Raw genomic sequence first — 17,616 nt, forward strand, 5'->3', positions numbered from 1 at the left:
CTCTCACCATCCTTTACTCTCTCTCTCACCATCCTTTACTCTCTCTCTCACCATCCTTTACTCCCTCTCTCACCATCCTTTACTCTCTCTCTCTCTCTCACCATCCTTTACTCTCTCTCTCTCACCATCCTTTACTCTCTCTCTCTCTCACCATCCTTTACTCTCTCTCTCTCTCACCATCCTTTACTCTCTCTCTCACCATCCTTTACTCTCTCTCTCACCATGCTTTACTCTCCCTCTCTCCATCCTTTAACTCTCTCTCTTACCATCCTTTACCTCTCTCTCACCATCCTTTACTCTCTCACCATCCTTTACTCTCTCCCTCTCTCACCATCCTTTACTCTCTCTCTCTCACCATCCTTTACTCTCTCTCTCTCTCACCGTCCTTTACTCTCTCTCTCTCACCATCCTTTACTCTCCCTCTCTCACCATCATTCCCCCACCCTAGTCCTCTTGCTAATTTCACCATTTGTATTCCTCTGTTATCACCTCGTCCCCAGCCAACAATGGACCATTGTGGGCTCCACCTTTCCCGAGTCATGGAAGCAGGCTCTACTTTGTTCTGTATCTTCCCATACCTCCAGTGTCCCCCTCCCTAACTCACAGTCTGATGAAAGGTCTGGAACCAAAACGTCACCTATTCCTTTTCTCCAGAGATGCTGGACCCGTTGAGTTACTCCAGCATTTTTGTGGTCTGTCTTCAGTGCAAACCAGCATCTGCAGTTCCTTCTTACACATAAACATTAATACAGTCAGGTTAATAAAGCTCCTTTGTGGCTACACCACATACGGGTTGTGTCCCAGGGCTCTGGGATCAGACTCAGCACTGACTGACAGGGTAACAGGGCTCCTCTCCCCCAATGGTTTCAAGGGTCCTACTGTAGGGACATAGGGATTGGCTGGGAGAGTTCGAACCCTCGGATTGGCTAGCGATGTCACAAGGTGTGCCAGCGCGGGAGAGATTAGTCAGTCTAGCGTTGAACTCCGTTTAGGTAAGACGTTAGGTAGTTGTCTACAGTTTGAGTGTTGCGATTGTCACGGAGTTTTTGAGCCATGCAATAAACTTCGTCTGCAACATCCATCTGCTATCAGACTCGCTACATTGGTGACCCCGACGTGATCAACGATCACAAGAGCATGTCGCAGGTAGGAGCGAACAGTGGGCAGCCGAACGCGGGCGGCGTTCACCTACCCCCGTTCTGGGCCCATCAACCGCACCTGTGGTTCGTGCAGGCAGAGTCCCAGTTCCACCTCAAGAAAGTTGCGGAGGACCAAGAGAAGTTCCACCATCTGGTAAGCTGTCTACAGGCCGAGGTGGCCGCGCGGGTGGGACGGTACCTGACCAACCTTCCTCAAACCGAGAAATACGAGGGGCTCAAAAAGCTCCTGCTGAGGACTTTTGGCTTTAGCCAAAACCAGCGGGCCCTGAAGCTCCTACACTGCCATGTTTTGTAAATCTTCCCTCCTACCGTGACCGTTCCAGTGAGTGGATCTCACTCCCTTGTAATCGGGAGCGAACAAGGGCGGCACGGTGGCGCAGCGGTAGTGTTACTGCCTACAGCGCCAGAGAACCGGATTCGGTCCTAACTACGGGTGCTGTCTGTACAAAGTTTGTAAGTTCTCCCCGTGACCGCGTGGGTTTTCTCTGGGTGCTCCGGTTTCATCCCACACTCCAAAGATGTACAGGCTTGTAGGTTAATTGGCTTCTGTAAATTGTAAATTGTCCCTAGTGTGTAGGATAGTGCTAGTGTGCGGGGATCGCTGGTCGGCGCGGACCCGGTGGGCCAAAGGGCCTGTTTCCACGCTGCGTCTCTAAAGTCTAAAGTGTAAAGTAATTTACATCCTGTACCTACATCGGACACGGTGGGATGCAGAGATCATGATAGTGTCTACCACATCCGTCCATCCGCTATCAGTTTTTATCACGTGAAGGTACAGGAGCCTGAGAACCACGACCTCCAGGTTCAAGAACAGCTTCTCCCCATCAACTATCAGGCTCTTGAACCACCCTGTACAACATTAACCACATGCTACCTCAGCAACAAACCACCATGGACTTTTTAAATCAGATGCACTGCGGGCTTCGACTTGCAATGAAGGTTGCAGAAAATGGTGCACACCGCTCGGTCCATCACGGGTATGGACCTCCCCACCATCGAAGGGATCTACAGAAAGCACTGCCTCAAGAAGGCAGCTAACATCATCAAAGATCCACACCACCCTGGCCACATTCTCATCATGCTGCACCCATTGGGAAGAAGATACAGGAGCCTGAGAACTGTGACCTCCAGGTTCAAAAACAGCTTCTTCCCAGCAATCATAAAGCTCTTGAACATTGCACAACCCTGACCACAGCACAACCCCAGCAACAACAAACTACCATGGACTTTGCACCAGGGTTGCATTATGTACTTTAGCTTGCACTCTCATGGTCTGGTTTACCTAGAATAAATTACAGTATATTTGTCGTGTTGTTGCGTTATTGCGCCTGTAAAGATGCAGCAGGTAGGAATCTCATTGTTCACGTCCTGGTGCAGATGACAATTAAATGCTCTTGACTCTATTGAAGTGCCAGTGAGTGCATGAAAACGCTCACCAAAAAAAGTTGGAAAGGATCAAAGGTGTTTTGAGGTGAAATGGTTAAATGATGGTTCAGCTGAGGTGGACTTGACATCAATCTTTGACTTCATCACCATCACTAATTGTTGGTGCAGACACCTATTGTGTGACTGTAGAGAGGGGGGCTTTAAACAGTTAAAACTATTAAATTCAGTCCACCGAGTCCACGCCGACCATCGATCACCCATTCACACTAGTTCTAAGTTGTCTCACCTTATCACACTAGTTCTAAGTTGCTCAGTGCAAAGTAGCCAGCCTCTGACTTGTGGCCGCAGTTCTCCATGTGTGATGTTACTTTCATGGGCCTGTATCTAATTAAGACTCTTACCATTTCCTACAGCATTTTGTATGCTGTTTTCTTTGGATTGCTTCTTTCTCTCCCGGACAGCAGACTCTTCCGTGTGTTCATTCATCCTTCTTGGAATTCTAAAAAAATACATCAAAGTAGATTTATTGCAAAAGAAGCAAGAATCTGCCCGTCCCACCACCGTGTGCAGTGTGTCATAGAAACATAGAAAATAGGTGCATGAATAGGCCATTCGGCCCTTCGAGCCTGTACTGCCATTCAATATGATCATGGCTGATCATCCAACTCAGTATCCCGTACCTGCCTTCTCTCCATACCCCCTGATCCCTTTAGCCACAAGGGCCACATCTAACTCCCTTTTAAATATAGCCAATGAACTGGCCTCAACTACCTTCTGTGGCAGAGAATTCCACTAGTCTGCCCACTAGTGTCCATGTCTGCTTGTACTGTACACATCCCAGGCTTTGTGCTCCACGTCCTTCCTTCCTTCCTTCCTTCCTCTCATGGTTTCCAGATATCTTTTTTAGTTAACTTTAGTTTAGAGATACAGCGCGGAAACAGGCCCTTCGGCCCACCGAGTCCGTGCTGACCAGCGATCCCCGCACACTAACACTATCGCACACACACTAGGGACAATTTACTATTTTACCAAGCCAATTAACCTACAAACCTGTACGTCTTTGGAGTGCGGGAGGAAACCAGAGGTCATGGAGAGAAGGTGCAAACTCCGTACAGACAGCACCCGTAGTCAGGATTGAACCTGGGTCTCTGGTGCTGTCAGGCAGCAGCTCTACCGCTGCGCCACCGTGCCGCCCCAAAGTGAACTCCCCTGGGAGGATATTGGTCCCCCTCCAGTTCAGGTGCAACCCGTTGCATCTTGTACAGGTCCCACCTGCCCTGGAAGAGAGCCCAATAATGATTATATCTAAAGGCGTCTCTCCTGCACCGTCTCGTTGACCACTTACTGAATACATGGTCTTACTATCTCTTGCCTTATCAGCTCATCGCACAGATAGTAATCCGGAGATCACATTCTTAGATATCCTGTTTTGTACCCTACTACTTTCTATCTACCTCATTGGAGACCCTCAGACTATCTTTGTAGGAGAACAACTGCAGATGCTGGTACAAATCGAAGGTATCACACAATGCTGGAGTAACTCAGCGGCTCAGGCAGCATCTCAGGAGGGAAGGAATGGGTGACGTTTCGGGTCGAGACACTTCTTCAGATTGAAGAAGGGTCTCGACCCGAAACTTCACCCATTCCTTCTCTCCTGAGATGCTGCCTGACCCACTGAGTTACTGCAGCATTTTGTGATACCTCAGGCTATCTTTAATCAGACTTTACCTTGCTCGAAACATTATCCCCTTTATCCTGTATCTGTACAATTTGGATGGCTGCAATGTAATCATGACCCGACAACATGCAACAAAAAATCTTTTCACTGTACCTCAGTACATGTGGCAATGGTAAACTGAACTAAACTCGTTAAATTATTTTTGTGGGACCTCACCTCCCATCTTACTTACTTACAGTATGTCATTGGTACCAATATGAACACCTCTGGCTGTTCTCCCTCCCCTTCCAGAATGACCTTTGCCCTCTAGAGAGGCAGCCTTGACCCTGGCACCAGGGAGACAACACACGATCCTGGAGTCTCGCTCACCCCCACAGAAATGCTTGTCTGTACCCTGACTCGAGAGTCCCCTATCACCTGTTCTTTTTTTTTTTCCTAATCAGATGTGCAGCACTTTGGTCAACGTGGGTTGTTTTTAAATGTGCTATACAAATAAAATTGACTTGACTTGACTATGAAGATTGATAAATTGGTACAGACTGTGCCCTGCAGGCAAAGGTCAGCAGCCATACATTAATTTAGTCCAGCTTTCTGTCTCCTTTATTTTAGTTTTAGGTTCAGCATAGAAGTAGGCTCTTCGACCCATATCCGACACACTGGGGACAATTTACAATTTTACCAATCCAATTAACCTACAAACCCACACATCTTTGGAGTGTGGGAAACCAGAGCACCCGGACGAAACCCACGCAGGTCACGGTGAGAACGTCCAAACACTGTACAGACAGCACCCGTAGTCAGTATCGAACCTGGATCTCCGGCGATGTAAGGAAGTAACTACCGCTGCGCCACCGTGCCACCCTGTGTTTGATCATGTGCTTTTCTGCAGTCTTCCCTTGACAAGGTTTGCAGCCAATAAACTGGACACGCTGTTCCCCAAACGAACACCTTCCCTGTAAATCCATGCTCCTTGCCCTCTCTGCTGATACACACACTAAACTTTTTTCATGTTTATTATATTGTTGCAAGTAAGACTCTTGAAACAATTGATTCCCAACTGATGATAATGTCTTCTCCATGAAAGAGCCTTATTAAATTGAGAATCGACTTTCTTCAAGAATAACGAAGCAGACGCCTTTTAAAAATCAATTGCTTTAAAGAGGTGTGATTGTGGAACAGAGACACGAGTCATCGGAGGTGGTGCTGGGGGAGGGGTGATCAAAAGTCCTTTCCCACAGGTGGGGCAGAGGGGGAGATGATGTTGTAGCGACCATAGAGAATGGTCCAGGTCGTCGAACCCTCGGATTGGCCAGCGAGGTCACGTGGGAACGCGACCATAGGGATTGGTCCAGAGAGCGACATCGCTGATTGGCCAGCGATGTCATGTGCGCGTTTGGCGCCCGATTTAGTCTGTTCGGCGAAGTCTTCAAGGAAGACAGTAAGTTTGTATTGGTTGTCCCTTACCTTGTTGTTTAACTCTGTATTCGAATATTGCGGCTGCAATAAACTCCTCTTACAACCAACAAGTTTCGGACTCGCTATATTGGTGACCCCGACATGATCTGGACGATCACCGACTGAGCAGGAACCCGACGCCTCGTTGACGATGACCGAGCAGGGCACACCGGAGTCAAGCGCGGCAGGCGTTCATCTACCGTTGTTTTGGACGCACGCACCGCAAGCTTGGTTTATCCACGCCGAGGCTCAATTTCATATAAAGAAGGTGTCGGACGAATCCACGAAGTACTTCTACCTCGTCAGCGCTCTATCGCCGGACACAACCAAGCGCGTGATGCGGTTCATCGTGAATCCACCTGCGGAAAACAAGTACGAGGCCATGAAGAAAGTATTACTGCGAACCTTCGGGTTTAATAAGCATGGCGGTGCTGCAAAACTTCTGCACCTACCGGATCTTGGAGACCAACTGCCTTCAGTCCTCATGGCCGAAATGATGATGCTAGCCGGTGAGCATACGGATTGCCCTATGTTCGAACAGGCATTCCGCGAGAAACTTCCCGAGGATGTCCGACTGCTGCTCACGGATTGTTCTTTTAAGGACCCCAAAGCATATGCACCGAAAGCGGACGCGCTCATAGCGGCAAAAAACAAGGCAAGTGGTTCGATCAACAAAGTCTCGACATCAGTGACCACGCCACAGCGACGGCAAGATGGCGCCACGTCTCCCGCCAATTCTCCGAAAGCCCGCCAAAAAGATCCGCACAAGCGCGGCTGGTGCTATTATCACCTACGATGGGGTAACGGATCCCGCAACTGTCGTTTGCCTTGTACCTTCGCGGGAAATGCCTCGGCCGATCGTACATAGGGGCAGTTACGATTGGCCAGAACCGGCGCCTCTATGTCCATGATCGATTCACGGACACAGAATTTTTGGTAGACACGGGAGCCATCGTCAGCATAGTGCCGCCGACCGACCTCGAAACCAGATCGGGTAAGACAGGTCCCACCCTCATCGCGGTTAATGGCAGCCCAATTCGCACTTTCGGTACACGGAAGATGTCCCTTGTGTTAGGCCTCCGCACGTACGAATGGCCATTCATCATAGCCGACGTCAAACAAGCGATCCTGGGCGCAGATTTTCTCTGGGCTTTTTCACTGGTTCCTGATGTCCGCGGTAACGACCTCCGACCCTCTGCCGAAGATGAGCACGTCGCTCCGACAATCGCCTCCTCGCCCAGCCCTACTGTCCAGGCCGTCGTCGCGGCCCCCGACTCGTATGCTGCGATTCTGGCAGAGTTTCCAGAGCTGCTCGTCCAACGTTTTGACACACCTTCGGCTAAGCACGGTGTGGTCCATCACATCCGCACCGAAGGCCCTCCCGTTTTCGCTCGGGCCAGGAGACTACCGCCAGACAAACTGGTGGTGGCAAGGGCGGAGTTCAGGAAGATGGAAGAAATGGGAATTGTCCGTCAGTCTGACAGCCCGTGGGCCTCGCCGTTACACATGGTCTCCAAGGCATCTGGGGGGTGGAGACCATGTGGCGATTATCGGCGTCTCAATGCTGTCACCACGGCTGATCGCTACCCCATACCGCACCTACAGGACTTTTCACCTGGGCTGGAAGGAGCGGTGGTGTTTTCCAAAATCGATTTGGTGCGAGGATACCATCAGATTCCGGTGCGACCGGAGGACATACAGAAAACTGCAACTATTACTCCGTTCGGGTTGTTTGAATGGTTGCTTATGCCTTTCGGTTTAAAGAACGCGGCACAGGCTTTCCAGCGACTGATGGACCGCGTGGGCCGGGGTTTACCCTTTTTGTTTATTTATTTAGACGACATCCTGGTCGCCAGCCCCTCAGTGCAGGAACACCAGGCCCATTTGCGGACCGTGTTCCAACGGCTCCAAGACCACGGGCTCATTATCCAACCCTCCAAATGTCAATTCGGCCTTCCTGCTCTTGATTTTCTAGGGCACAGAATTACCCCTGCCGGCGCCTCCCCTTTGCCCGAGAAGGTGGAGGCTATCCGGGCATTTCCCAGGCCCACCACAGTAAAAGGGCTGCAGGAGTTCGTAGGCATGGTTAATTTCTACCATAGGTTCGTTCCGGCAGCGGCGCGAGTCATGCGCCCGCTTTTCCAATGCCTTGCAGGGAATCCGGTAGAGTTGTTGTGGTCTCCGACCGCAAAGTCGGCTTTTACAGCAGCTAAGGCAGCCTTGGCAGACGCCACCATGTTGGTCCATCCGAGCCCCTCCGCCCCCACGGCCCTGACGGTTGACGCCTCTGACGTGGCGGTGGGCGGGGTTCTGGAGCAGCAGGTCGGTGGCCGTTGGCAGCCTTTAGCGTTTTTCAGCCGGCAACTAAATTCGGCTGAGCTGAAGTATAGCGCATTTGACCGAGAGCTTCTGGCTCTCTATTTAGCTGTTCGTCACTTCAGGTACTTCCTCGAGGGCCGCCCATTTGTGGCCTTTACGGACCACAAACCATTAACATCTGCTTTTTTGAAATTGTCTGACCCATGGTCGGCCCGCCAGCAGCGGCACCTGACTGCTATCTCCGAATTTACCACCGATGTCCGTCATGTCGCGGGTAAGCTTAATGCCGTTGCTGACGCCCTGTCTAGACCTGCTTTTCCCCCTATTTCGGCGGTGGACTGCGAAGTGGATCCCCAGGAGCTTGCGGAGGCACAGCTCCTAGCGGATACCGTTTCGGCTTACCGGTCCACCACTTCGGGATTGAAGTTGGCCCAGGTAGCTTGTGGGTCGGAGGGCACGAAAGTCTGGTGCGATGTTTCTCTTCCCCGTCCCAGGCCGGTAGTACCGCCCTCCCTTCAGCGCCGGGTTTTCGATGCCATTCATGGGCTGGCGCACCCGTCCATCCGCTCCACCTCTGCCTTGGTAGCAGCGAGGTTTGTCTGGCATGGCCTGCGGAAACAGGTAGCGGGGTGGGCACGTTCCTGCGTGCCCTGTCAGACCGCTAAAGTCCAGCGCCACGTCCAGCCGCCCGTACAGGATTTCGAGGTCCCGGCTGTTCGTTTTTTCCACATCCACGTGGATTTGGGCGGGCCTTTGCCTTCCTCCCGGGGCTACACCCACCTCCTCACGGTGGTGGATCGGTTCACCCGGTGGCCAGAGGCTTTCCCATTGTTTGATATTTCATCAGCGTCTTGTGCTAGGACTTTGGCCCTTCATTGGGTAGCTCGTTTCGGGGTCCCGGCAGTTATTACCACTGACAGAGGGCCACAGTTCACTTCGTCCCTCTGGGCCGCGCTGGCAGAACTGTACGGGTCCAAGTTACAACCCACGACTGCATATCACCCCCAGGCAAATGGACTCGTAGAAAGGTTCCACCGCCAACTTAAGGCGTCCCTCAGTGCAAGGCTTGAAGGCCCGGACTGGGTAGACCAACTCCCTTGGGTTCTTTTGGGCATCCGGACTGCTCCTAAGCCAGATCTCGGTGCGTCGTCCGCAGAGCTAGTATATGGCTCGACACTTCGAGTACCCGGAGATCTGTTTCCGGACCCTTCAGACCTGCTGCCTACAGTCCCATCAGTGTTAGCATCTCTCCGGGAACGGGTGGGCTCCCTGGCTCCAGTTCCGACTTCACGTCATGGGTGTCCCATGGTACACGAACCGTCTTCCCTGAAGGACTGTGAGTTTGTTTTTCTGCGTAAAGATGCCCATCGCGCCCCGTTGCAGAGGGTCTATCAAGGGCCGTTCCGGGTTTTACGTAAGGGAACGGCTACCTTCACCTTAGACATGTGCGGCAAGAGTGAGCTCGTCTCGGTGTCCCGGCTCAAACCTGCCCATTTGGACCCGGATCAACCAGTCCTGGTCGGTCAAACCCCTAGGAGAGGCCGACCTCCGTTAGTTCCGCTCAGTACGGGACCCCCCGTTCCGACAGTTCCTCCAGGACCCCCCGTTCCGGCAGTCCCTCCAGGACCCCCCGTTCCGGTAGTTCCTCCAGAACCTCCCGTTCCGGCTGTTCCGCCAAGTCCGGAACCTCCGGCTCCTGTGGTTCAGGCTGTCCCTCTCCGTACTCGTTATGGTCGCGAAATCCGGCTCCCTGCTAGGTTCCGCACCTCGGGTTCTGGGGGGGGTCATGTAGCGACCATAGAGAACGGTCCAGGTCGTCGAACCCTCGGATTGGCCAGCGAGGTCACGTGGGAACGCGACCATAGGGATTGGTCCAGAGAGCGACATCGCTGTTTGGCCAGCGATGTCATGTGCGCGTTTGGCGCCCGATTTAGTCTGTTCGGCGAAGTCTTCAAGGAAGACAGTAAGTTTGTATTGGTTGTCCCTTACCTTGTTGTTTAACTCTGTATTCGAATATTGCGGCTGCAATAAACTCCTCTTACAACCAACAAGTTTCGGACTCGCTATAATGTGAGCTTTCACCAACTGATCCCAAGTGTTCAAATCACACCTGGGCCCAGTGCCCACAGTGGGGACCACACCTGGCCCAGTGCCCACAGTGGGGACCACACCTGGCCCAGTGCCCACAGTGGGGAAACCACACCTGGGCACTGGGCCTAGGTGTGGTTTCCCCCACAGTGGGCACTGGGCCCAGGTGTGGTTTCCCCCACTGTGGGCACTGGGCCAGGTGTGGTCCCCACTGTGGGCACTGGGCCTAGGTGTGGTTTCCCCCACAGTGGGCACTGGGCCTAGGTGTGGTTTCCCCCACTGTGGGCACTGGGCCCAGGTGTGGTTTCCCCCACTGTGGGCACTGGGCCCAGGTGTGGTTTCCCCCACTGTGGGCACTGGGCCAGGTGTGGTCCCCACTGTGGGCACTGGGCCTAGGTGTGGTTTCCCCCACAGTGGGCACTGGGCCTAGGTGTGGTTTCCCCCACTGTGGGCACTGGGCCCAGGTGTGGTTTCCCCCACTGTGGGCACTGGGCCAGGTGTGGTCCCCACTGTGGGCACTGGGCCAGGTGTGGTCCCCACTGTGGGCACTGGGCCTAGGTGTGGTTTCCCCCACAGTGGGCACTGGGCCTAGGTGTGGTTTCCCCCACTGTGGGCACTGGGCCCAGGTGTGGTTTCCCCCACTGTGGGCACTGGGCCAGGTGTGGTCCCCACTGTGGGCACTGGGCCTAGGTGTGGTTTCCCCCACAGTGGGCACTGGGCCTAGGTGTGGTTTCCCCCACTGTGGGCACTGGGCCCAGGTGTGGTTTCCCCCACTGTGGGCACTGGGCCAGGTGTGGTCCCCACTGTGGGCACTGGGCCAGGTGTGGTCCCCACTGTGGGCACTGGGCTTAGGTGTGGTTTCCCCCACTGTGGGCACTGGGCCCAGGTGTGGTTTCCCCCACTGTGGGCACTGGGCCAGGTGTGGTCCCCACTGTGGGCACTGGGCCTAGGTGTGGTTTCCCCCACAGTGGGCACTGGGCCCAGGTGTGGTTTCCCCCACTGTGGGCACTGGGCCCAGGTGTGGTTTCCCCCACTGTGGGCACTGGGCCCAGGTGTGGTTTCAGCAATGATAAGGTTAATTCGTCAGCCCTGAACTTTGTTATTATTATGCTATTATTGATTTTTTATATCATAGTAATATAAACCTACAGCCTTCACCTTTGTAGCAGAGAAGTGAAAGTCTATTTCAGGTATCTCTGTGCTAATTAGGCAGGACCGGTTGCAAAACAATGGCCCGTACATTGTCCGTTACCCATAATTAAAAGCCATTCCAGCGATGCTGAGTCAGATCCCAGAGAACTTTAATCTGTGTGGAAAATCAGCAAACTCAGTGGTTATAAACTATCTGACAGGTGGGACTGGTACAAGTGAAGAAAAGGGCTGGCAGAAGCTGAGGCTCTACTGGATTGAATGCACGAGTTGGGCCGAATGGCCCGTTTCCATGCGTTATGATTCTGAATGACAGTTTGATCAGCAAGAGTGGAGCTGGAGCCAACACAGGCAATGACAGGTCCAGGAAAAGTGTTTCAGATGTAAAAACAAATCAAGCCATTGGTCTGCGATCTGTCAACGTGATTTTTGGTCTGGAGTTGCACTATAAGGACTGCTGACATCAGTAGTGCAGGGTCCCAGACTCACATGCATAGAGGGTACAGAGTCATACACACACGCACAGTGTAGAGTCATACACACACGCACAGTGTAGAGTCATACACACGCACGCACAGTGTAGAGTCATACACACACACTACAGGATCACACACAGGGTGTACAGGGTCACACACACAGGGTGTACAGGGTCACACACACACAGTGTAGTCATGCGCACACACAGTGTACTGGGTCACACACACAGGGTGTACTGGGTCACACACACACACGGTGTACAGGATCACACACACAGTGTACAGGTCACACACACACACACGGTGTACAGGGTCACACACACACACACAGGGTGTACAGGGTCACACACACACACACACACACACACACACACACACACACACACACACACACACACACACACACACACACACACACACACACACACACACACACACACACACACACACACACACACACACACACACACACACACACACACACAGGGTGTACAGGATCACACACACACACAGGGTGTACAGGGTCACACACACACAGGGTGTACAGGGACACACACACACACACACACACACACACACACACACACACACACACACACACACACGGTGTACAGGGTCACACACACACACACACACACAGTGTGTACAGGGTCACACACACACACACAGTGTGTACAGGGTCACACACACACACACACACACAGTGTACAGGATCACACACACACACAGTGTACAGGGTCACACACACACACACACACACACACACAGTGTACAGGGTCACACACACACACACAGTGTACAGGGTCACACACACACACAGTGTACAGGGTCACACACACACACAGTGTACAGGGTCACACACACACACACAGTGTACAGGGTCACACACACACACACAGTGTACAGGGTCACACACACACACACACAGTGTACAGGGTCACACACACACACAGTGTACAGGGTCACACACACACACAGTGTACAGGGTCACACACACACAGTGTACAGGGTCACACACACACAGTGTACAGGGTCACACACACACAGTGTACAGGGTCACACACACACACAGTGTACAGGGTCACACACACACACAGTGTACAGGGTCACACACACACACAGTGTACAGGGTCACACACACACAGTGTACAGGGTCACACACACACACACAGTGTACAGGGTCACACACACACACAGTGTACAGGGTCACACACACACACACACACACAGTGTACAGGGTCACACACACACAGTGTACAGGGTCACACACACACACACAGTGTACAGGGTCACACACACACACACAGTGTACAGGGTCACACACACACACACACAGTGTACAGGATCACACACACACACAGGGTGTACAGGGTCACACACACAGGGTGTACAGGGTCACACACACACACACAGTGTACAGGGTCACACACGCACACACACGTGTACAGATGTTCTAGTGGACCCTGTCTCTCTCTCTACAGGGTCTCACACACACAGGGTACTAGTGGCACACACGGTGTGCATAGTTCCACACTGGGACACACACACACACACGGTGTGTACAGAAGATGAGACCGAGGCAGGAAGGGTCAGTCCTGCAGCAGTGTGGGAGCTTTTGGAGGAGGAGCTACTTGGAGTGGTTTGAAAGCCTGAGCCCATGCCATGTTCCTGTTCCTGCTGCTGCTCGCCGTGCTGGGACCACTGGTGTAAAGGACATGAACCGTAATGGAGCAGCGTGGGGCTGCGCTGTGGTCAGGGTCAGGGTCAGGCTCCCCTGAAGCACTGCCACGCCTGATGAAACAGCAAGCTGTGACTCTGCTCAGCCCTGGGCTGGGGTGAGCTGCACCCCGGCCTTGTCCGAGCCTTGAGCCTTGAGCCTTGAGCCCGCAACCTGCAATCCAAACCTCCACCATCAAAATCCCACCTTGATTGATTTCTGAACAACAGAATAACTTTATAAACACATTTCTTCAAACTGTTGACCATAAATACAAAAGCTTGTCCCCGGATTGTTCGGCGACTGTCTGGTAGCAGAGCTGAATGTGTGTGACGGGCTGCAGTCTGTACTCACCACGATGCCACCTCCAGTCCCGCAGCTCCTGAACTTCTCGATCAACTTCGGTGAGTGCCGGCCTTTGTACCCACTCGCAAAGATATGCACAGTGTTGTAATCCTCCAAGTGGTTACAACTATGACCTTCCAATCCAGAAGATATGCACAAGCTCTTTGCCCCAGCCCTTGGGGACTAGTTTTTAACCCTTTCCTTTCCTTCTCTCCCTGCAAACAAATTACTTTATCTCTCTGACACTTAACAGTGCAGCACAGGAACAGACCCTTCGGCCCACAATGTCCGTGTCAAACATGATGCCATGATTTATTCATCTCCTCTGCCTGCACCTGATCCATACCCCTCCATTCCTTGCAAATCCACGTGCCTTCTAAAAGTCTTTTAAGCGCCACTATCGTACCTGCCTCCACCACCACCCCTGGCACCCACCACCCTCTGTGTGAAAAAACCCTCTCCCTTTTAACCCCACCCATCACCTTAAAGCTAGACCCTCTGGCATTTGACATTTCCATCCTGGGGAAAAGGTTCTGACTGTCTACCCTATCGATGCCTCTCAATGTTATACACTTCTAATAGGCTCCCTGCAGTCTCTGATGTTCCAGAGAAAACAATCCCAGTCTGTCCAGCCTCTCCCTGTAGTTAATACCCCCAAATCCAGGCATCATTTTGGTAAACCTCCTCCACCATTTTCAAAGCCTCCACGTCATTTCTCTGTCTCTCTATCTCACTTTCTCTATCCTCTCCCACTAGATTTCAATTCTGAATAGCTCTAGTACCTCACCCAAGTCGTCACCCTTGCACACTATCCCCCTCTTCTAAAATCTAATTTAGTTGAATTGAAGCACTTTGATTCAGAGACACACAGCATGGAAACAGGCCTTTTGGCCCATCATGTGCACACAGACCATTAACCACCCATTTACTCTAATCCTACATTAATCCCACTTTCCCCACACTCTCATTAACTCCCCCCAGATTCCACCTCACCTCAAATAGTCAAGGCAAATGTGGGTCCCTTGAAGACAGAAGCAGGGGAATTTATTATGGGGAACAAGGAAATGGCAGACGAGTTGAACCGGTACTTTGGATCTGTCTTCACTAAGGAGGATACAAACAATCTCCCAGATGTTCTAGTGGCCAGAGATCCTAGGGTGACGGAGGAACTGAAGAAAATCCACATTAGGCGGGAAAACGTTTTGGGTAGACTGATGGGACTGAAGGCTGATAAATCCCCAGGGCCTGATGGTCTGCATCCCAGGGTACTTAAGGAGGTGGCTCTAGAAATTATGGACGCATTGGTGATCATTTTCCAATGTTCTATAGATTCAGGATCAGTTCCTGTGGATTGGAGGGTAGCTAATGTTATCCCACTTTTTAAGAAAGGAGGGAGAGAGAAAACGGGAAATTATAAACCAGTTAGTCTGGCATCAGTGGTGGGGAAGATGCTGGAGTCAATTATAAAAGACGAAATTGCGGAGCATTTGGATAGCAGTAACAGGATCGTTCCGAGTCAGCATGGATTTACGAAGGGGAAATCATGCTTGACTAATCTACTGGAATTTTTTGTGGATGTAACTAGGAAAATTGACAGGGGAGAGCCGGTGGATGTGGTGTACCTCGACTTTCAGAAAGCATTCGACAAGGTCCCACATAGGAGATTGGTGGGCAAAATTAGAGCGCATGGTATTGGAGGTAGGGTGCTGACATGGATAGAAAATTGGTTGACAGACAGAAAGCAAAGAGTGGGGATAAATGGGACCCTTTCAGAATGGCAGGCAGTGACTAGTGGGGTACCGCAAGGCTAGGTGCTGGGACCACAGCTATTTACAATATACATCAATGACTTGGATGAAGGGATTAAAAGTACCATTAGCAAATTTGCATATGATACAAAGCTGGGTGGCAGTGTGAACTGTGAGGAAGATGCAATGAGGTTGCAGGGTGACTTGGACAGGTTGTGTGAGTGGGCGGATGCATGGCAGATGCAGTTTAATGTGGATAAGTGTGAGGTTATCCACTTTGGTGGTAAGAATAGGAAGGCAGATCTGAATGGTGTCAAGTTAGGAAAAGGGGACGTACAACGAGATCTGGGTGTCCTAGTGCATCAGTCACTGAAAGGAAGCATGCAGGTACAGCAAGCAGTGAAGAAAGCCAATGGAATGTTGGCCTTCATAACAAGAGTAGTTGAGTATAGGAGCAAAGAGGTCCTTCTGCAGTTGTACAGGGCCCTAGTGAGACCGCACCTGGAATACTGTGTGCAGTTTTGGTCTCCAAATTTGAGGAAGGATATTCTTGCTATTGAGGGCGTGCAGCGTAAGTTTACTAGGTTAATTCCCGGAATGGCGGGACTGTCATATGTTGAAAGACTGGAGCGACTAGGCTTGTATACACTGGAATTTAGAAGGATGAGAGGGGATCTTATCGAAACCTATAAGATTATTAAGGGGTTGGACATGTTAGAGGCAGGAAACATGTTCCCAATGCTGGGGGAGTCCAGAACCAGGGGCCACAGTTTATGAATAAGGGGTAGGCGATTTAGAACTGAGATGAGGAAAAACTTTTTCAGTCAGAGAGTTGTGAATCTGTGGGATTCTCTGCCTCAGAAGGTAGCGGAGGCCAATTCTCTGCATGCATTCAAGAGAGCTAAATAGAGCTCTCAAGGATAGCGGAGTCAGGGGGTATGGGGAGAAGGCAGGAACGGGGTACTGATTGAGAATGATCAGCCATGATCACATTGAAGGGCCGAATGGCCTACTCCTGCACCTATTGTCTATTGTCACCCACACTCCAGTGGCAATTCACAGCCGACAATTAACTGACGGACCTGCACGTCTTGGGAGATGTGGAAGTAAACTGGAGCATCTGGGGGAAAACTCATAAGGTCACAGGGAGAACATGCAAACTCCACATGCACAGCACCATGGTCAGGATTGAACTCAGCTCACTGGAGCTGTGAGGGAGTGGCTCTACAGGCTACGCCACAATGCCACCCCATCATTCATCCTTCTATCCAGACAGAAACAGGTCACGATTGTTCCTTTGCAGAATCCCCAATCAAGCCCGTGTCACTCCTTCCCAATTCTCTGGATCTGACACTGACACTCCACCATAACATTTCATTTAATACCACATAGAACAATACAGCACAATAACAGGCCCTTTGTACGAATTTCACTGTCGTCTTGTTGAGTTTCACTGTCTTTCTAACTCGTTATTAGCCATGATCACAATGAATGGCGGTGCTGGCCTATTTTCTATGTTTCTATGTTATCACCTAGCCCACAGCCAACAATGGACCATTGTGGGCTCCACCTTTCCTTGATCATCATTGCTTTTTGCATATCTTTCATTCATTTGTTCTATGTCTCTCTATATCACCATCTATATCTCCCTCCTTTCCCATTCCCGGGTCTCTCGGTTGGGCCGAAGGGCCTGTTTCTGCGCTGTATGGCTATGACTCTGTGACTAAGGAGGAGATTATGCTTTTCAGCTGTGACTATACACGAGACTGTATCAGGCACAATTCCATTGACAAGTTGGCTCAAAGTAAAAGGCCAGCAGTGCACAGCGGAGCAAGCATTCTTTCTTGCATCATTCAGTGAAGCAATTGCTTCTCTCCAATAAAGGTGCTTCCGCCAGCTCGTTCCCTCACATGTACTGAAAGCATAGACTCCTACGATTAGACCAGTTATGGAGGAGTTCCACCCAAAGCTTAACATGCTGATTGTATCAAGAACTGGATCGTCAGTTCCCTCAGATACATTGTGGATCAGGAACATGAAATGCTGATCAAATCATTAAAAAGATTTAATTAAATAAAACATAAGAGCAATTCCC

The 17,616-nt window shown here is 51.3% G+C and overlaps 1 protein-coding gene across 3 annotated transcripts in view; it reads right to left on the reverse strand.

The window, feature by feature from the left end:
* Positions 1 to 13,945, reverse strand: part of LOC144611993 (sterol O-acyltransferase 1-like) — a 54,239-nt gene extending 40,294 nt beyond the window's left edge. For 2 of the 3 annotated variants that reach the window (XM_078431393.1, XM_078431392.1), the window contains exons 1-2: positions 13,783 to 13,945; positions 2,948 to 3,045 (exon numbers count right to left, since the gene is read on the reverse strand). In XM_078431393.1, the coding sequence (XP_078287519.1) occupies positions 2,948 to 2,950 (3 nt within the window). In that variant the 5' untranslated portion in view covers positions 2,951 to 3,045; positions 13,783 to 13,945. Of the gene's footprint in view, positions 1 to 2,947; positions 3,046 to 5,688; positions 6,039 to 13,782 lie in introns of all 3 variants that reach the window. The other variant, XM_078431391.1, reaches the window with a different exon arrangement.
* Between the last annotated feature and the right edge of the window lie 3,671 nt (positions 13,946 to 17,616).

This window comes from Rhinoraja longicauda, chromosome 42 (assembly GCF_053455715.1).
Source record: "Rhinoraja longicauda isolate Sanriku21f chromosome 42, sRhiLon1.1, whole genome shotgun sequence".
Classification (NCBI taxonomy): Eukaryota; Metazoa; Chordata; class Chondrichthyes; order Rajiformes; family Arhynchobatidae; genus Rhinoraja; species Rhinoraja longicauda.